Source organism: Megascapheus bottae, chromosome 17 (assembly GCF_031878675.1).
Source record: "Megascapheus bottae isolate mThoBot1 chromosome 17, mThoBot2.hap1, whole genome shotgun sequence".
In the NCBI taxonomy this organism is placed as follows: domain Eukaryota; kingdom Metazoa; phylum Chordata; class Mammalia; order Rodentia; family Geomyidae; genus Megascapheus; species Megascapheus bottae.
This window is the reverse complement of record NC_143525.1, coordinates 24,313,623-24,329,521: the sequence shown is the minus strand read 5'-3', so window position 1 is coordinate 24,329,521 and position 15,899 is coordinate 24,313,623. Positions and strand designations below refer to the sequence as shown.

Sequence of the window (15,899 nt, the reverse complement as noted above, 5' to 3'; positions counted from 1 at the left end):
CCCAGTGCATGGCCTTCTTTTTGAAACCTGTGACATTGCTGTAATATTCTGAAGCTCCTTCTGTACTGTGTTGCCACCGCAGACTCCATACAGACTCCTTCCATACTAGAAGGAAGACAGAGAAGAAAGAAAGAATGAAAGGGGAGAAGGAAGGATGGAAGGATGGAGGGAAGAGAGGGAGGAAGAGAGGATATTTGGGGTCAAGGACCCTGCTCATCACTACCATGAAACGGAGGGCCTCAAATTCAGGCCCTTCCCTTCCCACATGTCATGTCCTTCTCGGAGATGTGAAAACCGGGGTTGGCCCTCAGCCTGGGCTTCAGGTGCACGGTGGCAGACTAGGTTTGTGGGTGAAAGCGTAACATTTCAAGAAAGCTAGAAGAGCAACACAGAAATGACAGCAGACTTATGGAAGTGAGAGGGCTTGTGGGCCGGTTTAGGATCTGGAAATGTGAAGCTCCCTATGTGGGCACGGGGACAACATGTGGTTGTCCGATCAGTGGTTGGATCTTGTATTTTCACAGTGAACTATGAGGTGTAAGGGTGAAAACAGGAACATGGGCTTGAGGTCATGCTTCCTTTTTCTTCTTGGTTTTGAAATAGGGGTTCACTATGTAGTCCAGGCCGGCCTGGAACTCATAATCCTCCTGCCTACCAATCACTCTGGCTTGAGGTCATTTCCTAAACCTTGAGAATTCATAGCCGGCCCATTTTTCTTCTTTATCTCATTTTGCTCCTGAGATCCTCAAATCTCAGCCTCCTGAGTAGCTAGGATTACAAGTGTGAGCCACCAATGCCTGGCATGCCACATATTCTTTATCTTTTGTGTGGGTGCATGGATGTGTGCATGGTGTGTGTGTGTGTATATGTGTGTGAGTGTGTGTGTGTGTGCGCATGCAGGTGGGAAGGATGGCTTTGCTGGAAGCACTGGAGAGTGGGACAAAAGGAGCAAGCAGAGAACTCTATGGTGGGGGGGTAGTATTCTGTAATACTTGAATTTGTGATTGTTGCTGTGTAAATGTTTTGCTTCGTTACATTTTATCCTCACTGCAAATGTATAAAGAATTACAAGGCCAGGTACTAGTGCTCATACCTGTTAATCATTGCTACTCCAGAAGCTAAGGTCTGAGGATTGAGATTGGAAGCCAGCCAGGCAGGAAAGTCCATGAGACTCGTATCATCATTAACCAGCAACAAGCCAGAAGTGAAGGTATAGCTCAAGTGGTAGAGCATTAGCCTTGAGTGAATATGCTAAGGAGCAGCTCCCAGGCCTTGAGTTCAAATCTCAGTACTGCTGCATGCACACACACACACACACACACACACACACACACACACACACCACACACACACACACAGAGTTAAAACCTTATGCAAGCTGAGTGGGTGGCAAATGTAGGTTTAAAGCCACTGCTGTCTGCCACCCCCACGCCCAGACAACCTGACTTTTTATTTGCTTCCAATTTAATATCTCTACTCAAGAAAGCCACTGAGTTTCCCCTCTGAGGACTGAGCAGCTGTGACCAACCCTTCCTTATGCAGTGATGACACCTCCCAGGTTGTCCTCAAGCCCTTGTGTCCTCTAAGCTTCTCTGTACTCGTCTTGTATCAATGCCAGCGCTTCCTGTACTGAGGCTGGGTGAACGCAGCAGGCATCATGTAAATAACTGTTTTATTCTCTTTAGAAGATGACCTGAACTTTATTTCTCTCTGTTATATTAAAAAATAAAATAAAAATAAATCTAAGAGTCCGGAGGAACTTGCCAAAAGATTGTGGCACCATGGGCTAGGCTGATCTCCCTAGGCCTTGATAGATAACACTGCTGTGAGGGAGCTGACATTTAGTGTTCCCCTGGGGGTCTCCTGTCCTTCTATGTGGACTCTTCTCTTCATTCTCTCCCCACCCCCACCCCCCTCAGCCATCACAGAATCTTGTAGTGGGCTGAGATTTACAGGGCTATCTGCAGGGCTTCAATAATCCCTGTCATTTCCTGGAGCCATGTGGATTGAGCTGGAATGAAGCAGAGACTAAGAGAAAAGAGCTAGCCAGGCACTGGTGACTCATCCTGCAATCCTAGCTACTTAGGAGGCTGAGATCTGAGGACTGTGGTTCAAAGTCAGCCTGGCCAGGAAAGTCCGAGAGACTCTTACCTCCAATAAACTACTCAGAAAAAGAAGAAGTTGGAAGTGGTTCTGTGGATCAAGTGATAGGGTGGTAGCCTTGAGCACAAAAGAGGCTCAGGGACAATTCCCAGGCCCTGAGTTCAAACCCCAGGATCAGCAAACAAAAATAAAAGATGAAGGGAGAGACAGAGACAGAGAGAGACAGAGACACAGAGAGACAGAGACAGAGAGACAGAGAGAAGAAGAAGAAGGAGGAGGAGGAGGAAGATGAGGAAGAGGAGGAGGAGGAGGAAGAGAAGAAGGAGGAGGAGGAGGAGGAGGAGGAGAAGGAGGAGGAGGAGGAGGAGGAGGAGGAGGAGGAGGAGGAGGAGGAGGAGGAGGAGGAAAGGGCACCAGGTACAAGTGGCTCACACCTGTAATCCTAGCTATTCAGGAGGTGAAGTCTGAGGATTGTGGTTCAAAGCCAGCCCAGACAGAAAAGTCTGTGAGGCTCTTATTTCTAATAAACTACTCAGAAAAAGCTATACGTGGTGCTGTGGCACAATTGGTAGAGAGCTAAATCTTGAGCCAGAGAAGCACAAGGACAGCACTCAGGCCCTGGGTTCAAGCACCAGGAATGACCAAAAAAAGAAAAAGTAAAAAGTGAAGGAAAAGAAGGAAGGAAGAAAAAAAGAAAAGAGAAAGAACTTCTTGCTGTCCCTGGGGAGTTGGCCTCAGCAATGCCACAAGAGAAGCAGTCTGTGAGAGCCCAGCAGCTAATAGTAACAGTGACAGTGGTGGCCATGGGAGGGGAGCAGGCTAAGAGGGTGGGGGGGGAGAGCTAGGGTTTTTTCCAGGCTTCTGGATCAAGCTGTACTCTGCTTCCTCCTGGGGCCTCCTGGTGTTGGAATCCTGCTTCTGTGAGTTAAACACCACGGAGCTGTAGTGAAGATCTTCTCCCTTGGTGGGGAATGCCTGCAGGGAGAGAGCTCAGCTTCAGGAAGTGGCGAACAGGGGAGGGCAGTCCCAGGAGGCCTCGTTGTGGGGATCTCAGCCACCTCAGCATCCCTGCCTTGTGCTCGTCCCAGGACTGGGCTCTGAGCTCCTGCCTGCCTATCTCCTCTCTACCTGGGCCCGAGATAGGGGTGTCCCTAAGGCCTCGAGCTCCATTCTACAAGGAAACTGAGACCTGGAGAGGGATACAGCATTGGTGGGGCTCCTCCAAGTGCCTTGGGGCTACCCTTGATGGTGTGCCCCGACGATGTTCTGATGGGGTCCACTTTCTGAGGACTGAGAAGTGGCTGTGAGGACCCCCTAGTGCGCTAGGAAGAGCGCAGCTGGCAGGGAAGGCTGTATGGAGTTCTAGCTCTGTGGTTAGACACTGGCTCTGGGGACACAAGCTGTGCTTTATCTCCAAGGAGCCTGGTGGAAGAGTAAGACCCTGTGTCCATCCACTTCCCCATCATGACTCACCAAGCCAGGCCCAAAGGACTGGAAGGTGAATGACCCCAGGAAGGAATGGGGCCTTCAGACATGTGACCATCTGGGAACTAGCCACAGCCAGTGGCTCACAGGCCCAGGGGATAAGAATGGGGTGTTGGGCTTGCAGCACATGCTTTTAACCCCAACAGGCAAGATTAGACATGGAGATGAGTCATTTTTCTAGAGCAGAAATTGTCAGTTTCCTAGCCTCTACCAGTGGCCTGCTTGGTGTCCCTCAGCAGGTCTAAGAAGATCTTTTCTTCTTGCAGGCCTGGGGTTGGAGGCTTGGCCACCCCCACCCGCACCCTATGTCTGAAGGTGACTCTCTCCAGGCTTGCTTGAACCTCCAGCTCATACCCCATCCCTTGATCCCATTTTAAGTGACGCTGTGGGCTACATGTGGACTATACAGGGTCATAGAGAAAAGAAATCGAAGAAGCAGAGTAGACCTCAGCAGAGATCTGGGAAGCAACACAGAAGGTCATGACCTTTAGCCTTGGGGGCTATGGTAGGTCTATTCATCAATAATTGCTGTCTGTCATTCCTATAATCCAGACCCCCAGCCACAGTGATCCCCAGCTCTTCTAAGAGCCTCCACTCTGGCCCTTCTGTGTGGCTGGTGTAGACCAGGCCCTGCCTCCCCTTTGTCCATTCCCACCTCCCAGGCCCCACACAGCACCTTCCCATAGCCCCGGTCCTCGTGGCAGGGCCGGGCTCCCACTCACCACTGTGCTGTATTCTACCTCCGCCTGCCTCGCTGGCGCTGGCCTTTCCTGCAGGGACCATGTTTGCAGCTGTAGATTGGCATACTGGAGCTCAGTCTGCTCCTCAGTCTATGATGGGTAGATAGAAGGTGTCCTGGGGTCCCTGCCCCAGCCCTGCTCTCTCCCTTCTCTGCAGACATCTCCTGCCTTCCCTTCTGGCTCTGGGTGCCAGCCTCACCCTTCCCACCCTGCCACCACTCCCTCAGTCCTCTCTGGGAAACAGGTGCTCCCCAGGTGAGGCCAGCTCCCAAGTCCCTCCCTCTTCCACTTGCCCCTTAGTGGGACAGAACTCTACACAGGTCCCAGTGATCAGCCTTTTCCCTGGCCTGGCAAGCCTCTCCTCCCCAGCCTGCCCTCCTATCCCGGGCATCTATCATCACCTCCACTGGCTGTCCAACCATGCCCCACCCATCTTCAGGCACCCCTCCCTATTGCAGCCCCCTTACCTGGCTGAGGTTCTGAGACAGCTCTGGAGGTTTACCAGCTAAGAAACAAGAGAAGAGGGAGGTGGATACCAGAACACGGAAACACAGGCAGAGAAAAAGCCCTATGTGTTCTTTCTCTCTTTCTCCCTCTTTCCCCTCCTGCTTTCTCTCTCTCTCTCTGTCTCTCTCTCTCTGTCTCTCTCTCAGCAAATATCTTCTCTGAAGACCTCAGCTGCAGTTTCTGGAACATTACTAACAGGGGAAATAGTATACTATATGAAGTATAAAATTATTTGTTTAAAAGAGAAAGTATGGCTGGGTGCCAGTGGCTCACGCCTGTGATCCTAACTACTCAGAAGGCTGAGTTCTGAGGATCACAGTTCAAAGCCAGCCCAGGCAGGAAAGTCCCTGAGATTCTTATCTTCAATTAACCACCAGAAAACTGGAAGTGGGGCTGTGGATCAAAGAGACACAGAGCTAGCCTTGAGCAAAAAAAAGAAAAAAAAGCCAAGTGAGAGCATGAAGCCCTGAGTTCAAACCCCAGAACCAGCGTGTGTGTGTGTGTGTGTGTGTGTGTGTGTGCATACATGTGCACACACACACACACACACACACACACACAGATATTACTTGAGGAGGATCAAGAGCCTTTCTAGGTGAAAGGGTACCCAAGGTCCCCTGGATCCCCTGGAGCCGAGGCTTGTGAAATCCCATATGCCAGCAGGGCCCATGTGCACGTGAGGGCTAAAGCTCATGAAGAAGGCTTCAGAGGACACACAGCAGGGCCAGGCAGATGGAAAGAGGAAGTGATTCTCCTTCCACGCCAGTGCCTGGCATGTTAAAGCTGATCTTTCAGCCCTGAGAGTCTCCAGGGGTGAGCATGGCCTTGTCTCAGTGAAATAAAATAGTAAAATAAGGTCAATTACCCTGAGAATCCTTTATAACTGATCCTTAACAAACTGTATGAAGAAGGTGGGTGCTGGTGACTCACACCTGTGATCCTGAGATCTGAGGATTGTAGTTCAAAGCCAGCGCAAGCAAGAAAGCCCACGAAACTCAAATATCCAATCAACCACCAAAAAACTGGAAGTAGAATTGTGGCTCAAGTGGTAGAACACCAGTCTTGAAGTTAATGGACAGCGCCCATGCTCTGAATTCAAGCACCAATACTGGCACAACAAAAACAAGAGAACAAAAATACCTTGCAGTCTACAAATAAACTAAAAGCAGGATAAAAATTCTAACATGGCTGCCCCCATTTCTGTCTGTGTTTCTGTCCTCTTGTTACTGGATTCTGGGCATGTCATGACAGATAGCTAACATCTTCATAACAAAAGCACCCTCAAAGAACAACAGAGCACTGTCTCAAATGAAGGTAGCACCTCTGATGAGGAGATTGAACCCCAGATCAGGAGTGATCATCTTTGGGGATCAGATTGCTTTCAGTGTTGGCAGTCATAACAACTTCTCTGGATCTCTGGCAGAACCAGAGCTGAGATTATGATTGGCCAGTCACCCTTGGCCATTTTATCCAGCAGGGAATACCCCCTAATGTTAGAATGCTCAGTGTACCAACTCCATCTGCCTGCACCTCTGTCGACACATCCAGTGTCTTGCCTAGCAAGCATGCTGGTTTTTGTTTTGCTTTGTTTAGGGACAGTTCTGGGGATTGAACTCAGAGCCTTGCACTTGCAAGGCAGCCCCGAAATACAGCTGTTCTTTTTTTGCTTTCCTTGCTGAGTAAATCTGTTTTGCCCCGTGTCTCTACCTGGAAATCTTACATTGAATTGGGGTATAAGAATCTAAAGGGCTGAGCTAAGAATCCCCCTGTTTTGCTGGACAGTCCCCCAGCTCCTCAAATCTCCAAGCAAAGGCTCAACCCAAGGAGAAAGGCTGAGGTTCCCCTGGAAATGACTGAGAATCGCCTGCCAATTACAAGGAAGCTATGTCTCCACCAATCCTGTTTCTGTACTTACCTAGCATGTTCTGGTGTGGGGCTAGGTGCGTGAGAATGCTGGTACACAGAGTCATGCACACACAATAACAGGCGCTTGAACTCAAGCCCAGGGTGCTGCCCCTTAGATTTTTTTTTAAATATTTATTTATTTATTTATTTATTTATTTATTTATTTATTTATTTATTGCCAGTCCTGGGCTTGAGCTCAGGTCCTGAGCACTGTCCTTGGACTTTCTCATGGCTAGAGCTCTACCACTTGAGCCTCAGCACCACTTCCGGCTTTTTTGTATGTATGTGGTACCAAGGAATCGAACCCCGGTCTTCGTGAATGCTAGGCAAGCACTTTAACCACTAGGCCAAACTCCCGGCCCCATCCCTTAGATATTTTTGCTCAAGGCTACAGCTCTACCACTTGAGCCTCAGCTCCCCTTCCAGCTTTTTGGAGGTTAGTTGGAGAAGAGTCTCATAGACTTGCCTTCCCTGGGATGGCTTTGAACTATGAACCTCAGATCTCAGTTTCTGAGTAGCTAGGATTACAAGCATGAACCATCAGTGTACTGCTTGTATGGAGCTATTAAACAGAACCCTGATCAGCAGATATTGCCTTCAAACTTTCCAGAGTCCTGGCTGGGACCCGCAGGAGTACACACAGGTTTGCCAGGGAAGTGATAATGACAGCCAAGCTATTGAAAACACACCCAGGAGAAGCCACAGGTCCCTGGCCACATTCAGGGAAGATCCTTGGGGGAGGGAATCGGATGGCAGCCCTTAGATTTCAGAAGGGATGAGCCAAGGAGAGTGTAGGGATGGCACTCCCACCTTAAACCAAATACAGAAGGAGAAAACTGAGGCCGGGTTACAAGCAATTGTAAGAAGGGGCTAAGCCAGGTGCCAGTAGCTCATGCCTGTAATCCTAACTACTGAGGAGGCTGAGATTTGGGGATCATGGCTCAAAGCCAGCTGGGGCAGGAAAGTCTGTGAGAATCTTATCTCCAATTAACTACAAAAAAAAAAAAAGTGAAGTTGTGCATCAAGTAATAGAGTACTAGCTTTGTGTGGGGGATAGATCCCAGGCCCTTAGTTCCAGTCCCAAGACTGACACAAGAGAGGGGGGAGGTTATCTTCTAGGGTGCATTTCGTGGATGAGAATGAGTTTGGAAAGACCACATGGAGCCAAATGCTGGTGACTCACATCTGTAATCCTGGCTACTCAGAAGGCTGAGATCTGAGAAGGTTGATCTGAAACCAGCCAGGGCAAGAAAGTCCATGAGACCCTGGTTTTGTTGTTGTTGTTGTTTTGTTTTGTTTTGTTTTGGGGGGGGGGGTCATGGGGCTTCAACTCTGAACCTGGGCGCTGTCCCTGAGTTCTTCAGCTCAAGGCTACCACGGTCCTTGAGTCAAGTCCCACTTCCCATTTTCTAGAGGTTAATTGGAGAGAAGAGTCTCAGGTCCTTTTGTGCCTGGGCTGGCTTTGACCTTAATCCTCAGATCTCAGCCTCCTGACTGCCCTACAGAGCAGCATCTTGGGAGTGTGGGGGTCATGTAAAAGCTTTAGCCAGAAAGAGCTGTCCAGGAGTCAGCCACCTGCATTTCCCCAGGCAACCATGGCTCCTCTAGGCCTCCACCTTCCTGCTGGGAGACCTGCTCGGGAACCCCCACTACGCTGTGTGGCCTGGGTGGTCTGAGATCTGTATTCACTGAAGAAGACCCAGTGATAAGTCTGTGCCTCTGTGGAAAAATGGGAACAGGAGCAAACTCACCTTTGACCCGCCTCTGAAGCATCCTCCAGGCCAGCATCAAGGCCCCCACCAACAGAAGCAGCAGGAGCATCAGCAAGGAGAGCAGCAGGAGGTGCCTGGGGGAGCTGTGGGGGGTGAAGACACCAGTCTCCCTGACTTTCAGCTTTGTTGGTGGTGCTGGAGCCAGAAGCAGGGGCCTTGCGCATGCCAGGCTTGCACTCTACTACTGAGTTACATCCTGGCCCTCCTGTGAGCTTTTAAATAGATGCATAAGGTTGGGTGTTTAAACACCAGAGAACACCCAGAGGCTGACCCCTGCCTCTCCTGGGTACCTGCAGGGGAAACTCTGGAAGTGGAATATTGGAGGCCTGAATTTTGCCTTCTCTGACATCTACCTTGGGACTCAGGATTGGGAGGAGGCCTTAAGGGTGTAGAGCAGTGAGCTAGGCAACTGGTCTCTGTCCCAAGTCCTGAGAGGAAGGCCCTAAATTCTTGGAAAATCTCCAGTCCAGGAGTGCCTTTGCCTGTGGGTCACCCCTGAGTGACACTAAGTGATGAGATGACAGAGAGGACCAGACATGGGACCTGGGCTCTGGCCAGGGAAAAGTCAAGATAAATCAGTCATGTGGTCAGGGATTCAACCAATCACAGTCCACAGAAGATCTAAAGGCTGGCTCTTACCCAGACTGTGGGCTTGGACCCAAAGTGGCATCCCTTGTGGTGCTGGACCAGGTGTACTCTGGTGGAGGCTGCGAGGTGGGTGGCCCCTGGGTGGGCAGCTCCAGGGTGCTCCTAAAGTTCTTGGAGCTGGATGCTGTCGTCAGGTGAAGCAGAAGCAGATTCAGGAACCCCACACTCAGTCTCAGTAGTCACTAGGCTTCAACAGCCTCGACTCACACAGCCAAGTCACCCCAAATGCTAGACAGGTGTCCTATGTGCTCTCAACCCCTGCACACACCTAGGGCTGACCAGCTGCCCTTCCTTGCCCTGTCTAAAGGCACACTGTGGCACTTTCAGACAGGAGCACTGCCTTTCCAGACAGGACACTCAAGCATCTCGAAAAGACACTGCGGGCAAGGCTCATCCCTCCCTCCTGGTTACTCACGAGGCCGAGACCTGAGGATGGAGGTGCAAAGCCACCCCAGAAGGATAATCCAAGAGACTCCTATCCTTCTTGGAACTGTGGCTCAAGTGGGAAAGTGCCAGGCCTGAGTGAAAAAAGCCAAGTCACAGTGCAAGGCCCCGAGTTCTAGCCCCAGTACTAGACAAAGAGTAGAGAGAAGGGGAGAGGAGGGGCAGGGAGACTGTCAAGTCTCATCTAGTCACAGCGTGCCTTTCTTTTTCTTCTCCTCCATTCTTCCTAGGAACAAATACCACTGTGTCTAATGTGTAGAACCTGACCCAGAAAAATTGGTCCCTGGGGTCAGGCATATGGTTCAACTAGGCTTCAGAAGAGAGCCTGGATGGTCAGTGCGCCCACAGTGAATGACAGTCCCAGTGTCAGCCAGGCCTAGGCCTCTGGCACACCACAGATACCTCCCTCCAGAGGAAGTGGCCAGGAAGAACATTCTAGAAAAACAACTACTGGAGCCTGTGGACAGAGTCAGCAGGTTTGCCCTTCAGAGACCCAGCGACAGTGCTGGGGCTTTAGTTCCTCACTCTTTGGTATAAACTCCCAGGGTGGGAGGAAAAGGAGGAACTCTGAGGAACAGAGTTACAGCCCCAAGCCCAACCTGGACCCTTAGAGAGGTTACACTGGATTCATTCCCTGCCAGGGAATGGAGAATGGAGGAAGATTTAGTTGCAGACATGGAGTCCTGCAGTGCTTAACAGCTGAGAGCCCATTGTCTAATCTTCCCCATTGGTCCCTGTGCCTGAGGGGAGGCACTTGACAGTAGCTATGGCCTCAGAATCCCCACAGCAGTGGTTTCCAAACAGGGCAGGGTCACACAGCTTTTCATAAAGGGGATAGATGTCCCAGTGTGTGTTCCCACATGAAGGGGGAGGCAGGTGTGTGTGTGTGTGTGTGTGTGTGTGTGTGTGTGTGTGTGTGTGTGTGTGAGACACATTGTGCTCCTCCCTGCCCCATCCAGGAAGGACAAGGCGCTCATCAGGACTGGAAGGCAGTGATGGACCAGTGTCTCAGGACCAGTGCCTCTGCTGTCACCAGGAGGAGTTCAGGCCTGAGATTGTCAGGCAAACTCTAGAGAGGGTTTGGTACCACATGGGTGCTGCACTGTATCTGTACACACACACACACACACACACACACACACACACACACACACACACACACACACACAGAATGGGGATCCCAGCCCTGATCTGACTCCCCCCATCTTCTCACACCTGAGTCTCTTTGGCAGCTTCTGTGCTGGGATGAAGAGCGCTTACATGAAAACACAGACACCTCAACCAGCAAGGAATCATCCAGTCCTTCAGTCCAGGGTATATGAATCCCACACCAGTAGGAGCCCGCATCCTCCATCAAGAGGTCCTTCAAGGTCACAGTGAAGGTGAGGTTCTCAGGATGGTCGCTGATGGATGCTCGGCCTGTGCTCACTTCTGTCTCTGAGTCTTTGGTCTTCAGAGCATTCTCACACAGTCGTAGCACTTTGGATCTTCTGCACCAGTATTTGCTATATGTCTTGTATTTCTCCTCATACTGGAACTGCAGGCTCAGGGTTTCCCCCTCGGTGCCCTTCACACTTCTGGGGCCTCTCAGGAGACAGCAGCCTGGAAAACACAAGCCCCAATTCTGGGCCCTCACAGAAGGGCAGGGCCAGGGGTTCCAAGCCAGATCACCCATTTACTATCCCACCACCCTAGGAGTTTGACTCAGCAGGACCTTCTTTCAGCCTTAGTCCCAGCCTCCCTGCCCTGCTTTCCAACATGCCAGCCCCTCTCAAAACAGCCACCATCTGCCCCCTGGCCCTCCTGGGGGAAAGAGAGCCAAATGCCAGAAGGATGGCCTTTTTAGACAAGAGCAATCCATACAATGATTAAGGTGTAGCTCAAAACAGTTATGATTGCAAGCGATGAGCGATAATAAAATTCCTTCATCTAGCTGGCCCAGACCTAATGAACTTAATTTTCAGGCAGGATCTTCCTTCTTTCTTTCTTTCCTTCCTTCATCCCGCCCTCCCTCCATCTCATCTTCCCCACTTTCTTTCTTTCTGTGCTATTTCTAGGGCTTGAACTCAGGGCCTAGGTGCTGTCCATGGCCTCTTTTGTTTAAGGCACATGCTCTGCCACTTGAGCCACAGCTTCACTTCCAGTTTTCTGGTGGTTAATTGGAGATAAGAGTCTCATGGACTTTCATGCTTGGGGGGGATTTGAACCACAATCCTCAGATCTCATCCTCCCGAATAGCTATGAGGCACCAGCCCCAGCTTAAGCTCTTTTTGTTTTGTTTTGTTTTGGTCTTAGGGCTTGACCTCTGGTCCTGGGTGCTATTCCTGAGCTCTTCAGCTCAAGGCTAGCGCTCTACCACTTGAGCCACAGCACCACTTCTGATTTTCTAGAGATTAATTTGTGATAAGAGTCTCTCAGACTGGCCAAGTCCAGTGGCTCATGCCTGTAATCGTAGCTATTCAGGAAATTGAGATTTGAGGATCAAGGTTCAAAGCCAGCTTGGGTACAAAAGGACCTGAGATGCTTATCTCCAATTAACCTCTAGGAAATGGGAAGTGGGGCTTGGCTCAAGTAGGGCAGTAGCTTTGGGCTAAAGATCTAAGGGACAGTGCCCAGGCCCAGGGGTAGGGCAGTATCCTGGAGCTGAAGAACTATGACTCACAAAAAAAAAAAGTGTCACAGACTTTCATACCCAGGCTGGTTTTGAACCCAGATCCTCAGATCTCAGTCTCCTGAGTAGCTAGGGTTACAGGTGTGAGCCACTGGCACCCTCCTTATGCTCCTTTTTGGTTGCCAATGTTATCTTCCATTTTTCCCATACAGTTCTCAGACACAAAGCTGGGAGGGTGAGGACAGGAAGCTGATACTGCCCCCAATCAGGGAGTTTGCAGCTGACCTTGGCTGAGGCATGGCTGTGTGTCTGTCTTCCTGGGACCCTTGCTGTAAGAATGCAGTTTTACAGATAGTTTTCACAGAATATAAGAACCTAGTGTTACATGTCATTTTCAAGACTCTCAGCCCTCTCCCCGAATTAAATGATGTAACCCGTGCTAGCCCTACCTCCGGCTCCTGAAACTGCCAGTCCCTCGAGCCTCCAGCAGTATCAGCAGAGCGCTGTCTGCCCAGGTCAGATCACAATTGTTGACACCCCCTGACCCATGTGGTACCTTTGTTGTCCAGAAACAGCTGCAGAGGTGCCCTCTGCCTCTAACGGCTCCAACATGCTCTTGCTTATGAAAATTGCCTATGAAAATTGCTCCTGATCAAGTTAACTGCAAGTTTCACTTCTGTAAACCTGCCTGCTTGCAGGCAGGATCAGGAAATGTAAAAGCCCCCAGAAAGCCCTGTTGAAATTACAGCCTGGGCAAAAACTGGGAATAGCAGGAATTGAAAATCGTAAAAAAAAAGAATGAAGGAAATTGAGCATAACTACCTTTAGCTTGTCACCAGGAATTTTCACAAATAATCGAAAATTGGACAGCCTGGAGTGTAAACCTTGTTCTGCTTGATGATCGATAATGATTATCAAAATTATTTGCTTAATTATTTTATTTTATTTATTTTTGCCACTCCTGGTCTTAGGCTCTGGGCCTGAGCACTGTCCTTGGACTTTCTCAAGGCTAGAGCTCTACCACTTGAGTAACTGCACCATTGCTGGCTTTTTTTTTTCTATGTATGTGGAACCCAGGAATCAAACCCAGGTCTTAGTGCATGCTTGGCAAGGACTCTACCGCTAGGCCAAATTCCCGGCCCCTGCTTAATGATTTATGACATATATTTGAATTGTAATTGGGATCATTAACCACTAATTTTTGCTTCTGTAACTTTGTTTGCTTGCTTGCTTTCTTGCATGTAAACACCCTCTACACCTGGGTTCTGCCTTTAAAAACCCTACTGGACAAAAGGCCAGCACTGCATTCTCCTAGTGGGTGTAGTTACCACTGTGCTGATTAAAACTCCTAGCTACTTGAACTGCTTATTGGGTGTCCCTCTGTTTCCCAGCATACAACACTCACTAGGCCTTGTCGTCAGTGATGGGGGGTCCTCCTGACATCTTCCCTTTATCCAGGGTTGGAATTCTTTACTCTTACTAACCTGAAACAGGTTGGTAACTCAGAGTCTTTCACTTGCTAGACAGGTCAGGTACTCTACCACTTAAACCACAACTACAGCCCTCTTTGGTATTATGAAGGTGATGTGCAGAGTTGTTTCAGTTATGTAAATCAGGTAATGAGTACATTTCTTCTTGGACAATATCACCCCTTCCTTTGCTCTCTCCCAGTTTTTCCATCCCATCCCTGCTGATTTGGTGATTGTTGATATAAGGTCTTGCATTTGTGCCCCAGTCATCCAGTGATTCTCCTATTTATACTTCCCCTGGGGTGACAGAACATAACCATACTCGGCTTTTCACTGATGGAGATGAGGTCTCAATAACTTTGACTTCTAGGCACTGGTGGCTTATACCTGTAATCCTAGCTACTCAAGAGGCTGAGATCTGAGGACTGAGATTTGAAACCTACCTAGGCAGCAATGTCTGTGAGACTTTTATCCCACCAAAAAGCCTGAAACAGAGCTATGATAAAAGTGGTAGAACCGGGGCCGGGAGTTTGGCCTAGTGGTTAAAGTGCTTGCCTAGCATGCATGAAGACCGGGGTTCGATTCCTTGGTACCACATACATAGAAAAAAGCCGGAAGTGGTGCTGAGGCTCAAATGGTAGAGCTCTAGCCTTGAGAAAGTCCAAGGACAGGGCTCAGGCCCTGAGCTCAAGCCCAGGACTGGCAAAAAAAAAAAAAAAAAAAAAAAAAAAAAAGTGGTAGAACCTTGAGCAAAAGAGAGCCAAACAAGAGCAAGAATCTCTGCATTCAGGTTACAGTTCTATTGCAAGGAAGCTCCCCCCCCCACACACACACATGAATGGAGGGTATGAGGAGGAATGCTATTCCTAGCACTAAAACAAAGAAATTCTAGCATTTAGTCCAAGAAGACAGCAGGACTGTTTGAGGGCCTGTGGTAAGGAGGACCAGGAGACCACTCTGAGGGAGGAGACTTTTCCTTGGTGGGAAACCTCCACCCTCTGTCTTCCTGCAGATCCTCTCCCCCAGCCCCATCTCCCCTTTGTGGGGACAGCTGACCTCTTGTCCTCCACACAGGACTCCAATTGTGCAGCCACCCCGGCTGGACCTGCCTAGCAGAGACTTTGACCTTCTTTCCCCAGTCCCCACCCTTCCTCTCACACCCAAACCTGGTGACCCAGAGGCACCTTCTCCAGACACACAATGCTCAGGTGTCTGCACTTGGCCACTCTCCACCCAGGTGGCCAGACACCTTCCCCTCCCCCATGCCTCTCCACTGCCCCCACTCTGCCCTGCCCCCAATAGGGGGTGCAACTAAAGCCAGGGGGACCCTGTCCCCTTCCCTCTCTGGGGTGAGGCCCTTCAGCCAGTCCCTCTCATATAGTGGACACAGAGCACCACTGTGTGTGGACAGAGGAGTCCAGGCTTGAGTGTCTCACGTGACACCTCCCCACAGCCTCATCCCTCCCTCCCTCTCTCTCTCTCTCTCCTTCCTGCCCTCCCTCCATCTCCCAGTCCCCTGGCCCAGGAAAAAGACCCCTCACCTGGGAGACAGAAAAGCAGCAGAGTCAAAGACAGCCACACAGCCAGGGCCCATTGGCTCATTTTTCTCCCTGAGCCACCTGAATCCACACCAAGCCACTGGTGGAGCCGGGGCCTCTTTGGGGGTGGGCTAATCTCCAGGCCTCCGACTTCTGCTTTTCTTCTTGCTTCTTCCTTGTAGGCTCCTTTTGGCTCTGTTTCTGAGGCTCATGAGAAAATGGAGGAAGCTGAGTGGGCCAGGCCGCTTGGGGTCCGTAAGAGACAACCCCAGGGTGGGAGTTGACCACAGAGTGGTGAGCAGGAACCAGCAAAGCCCCAGTGCTGAGAACACACCCTTCTGGGGGTTTCCTCCCTCTCCCTCTGAAGCTCACAGGTCTTGCTCACTATGGTCAAGATACACTCAGAGCAGGAAGGCTAGATTTCCTTCTGGTTCGTACCCAGCTTTACCAGTGGTTGGTGTGGCAACAGGGTGAGAGGAACGAGCAGAGCCATGGCTCTGCTCACTTAGCAGCCTGTGCTGCTGCTGGTACCAAGGCATGGCTGGGAGGCCCAAGGGTAGCTTGAAAGATTTGGGGAGCCACTTGACTTAATCACTGCTAACTTTGCAATGTCTTTGCACAGATGCAGAAATGATGGAAGGCCAGGGGATGGGATCATACTTACCTGTGTTCCAATG

At 50.2% G+C, this 15,899-nt stretch overlaps 1 protein-coding gene across 1 annotated transcript; it reads right to left on the bottom strand.

Annotated features, from left to right (window-relative positions):
• Positions 1-2,489: 2,489 nt before the first annotated feature.
• Positions 2,490-15,451, bottom strand: LOC150051367 (CMRF35-like molecule 8). Its single transcript, XM_090351648.1, has 7 exons — positions 15,226-15,451; positions 10,865-11,206; positions 9,152-9,284; positions 8,492-8,595; positions 4,796-4,833; positions 4,311-4,418; positions 2,490-3,078 (listed from the first exon to the last, which is right to left on the bottom strand). Exons 1-7 carry the CDS (start codon positions 15,284-15,286, stop codon positions 2,923-2,925), a joined length of 942 nt encoding a protein of 313 aa, XP_090207774.1. The 5' UTR covers positions 15,287-15,451; the 3' UTR covers positions 2,490-2,922.
• Positions 15,452-15,899: the final 448 nt, after the last annotated feature.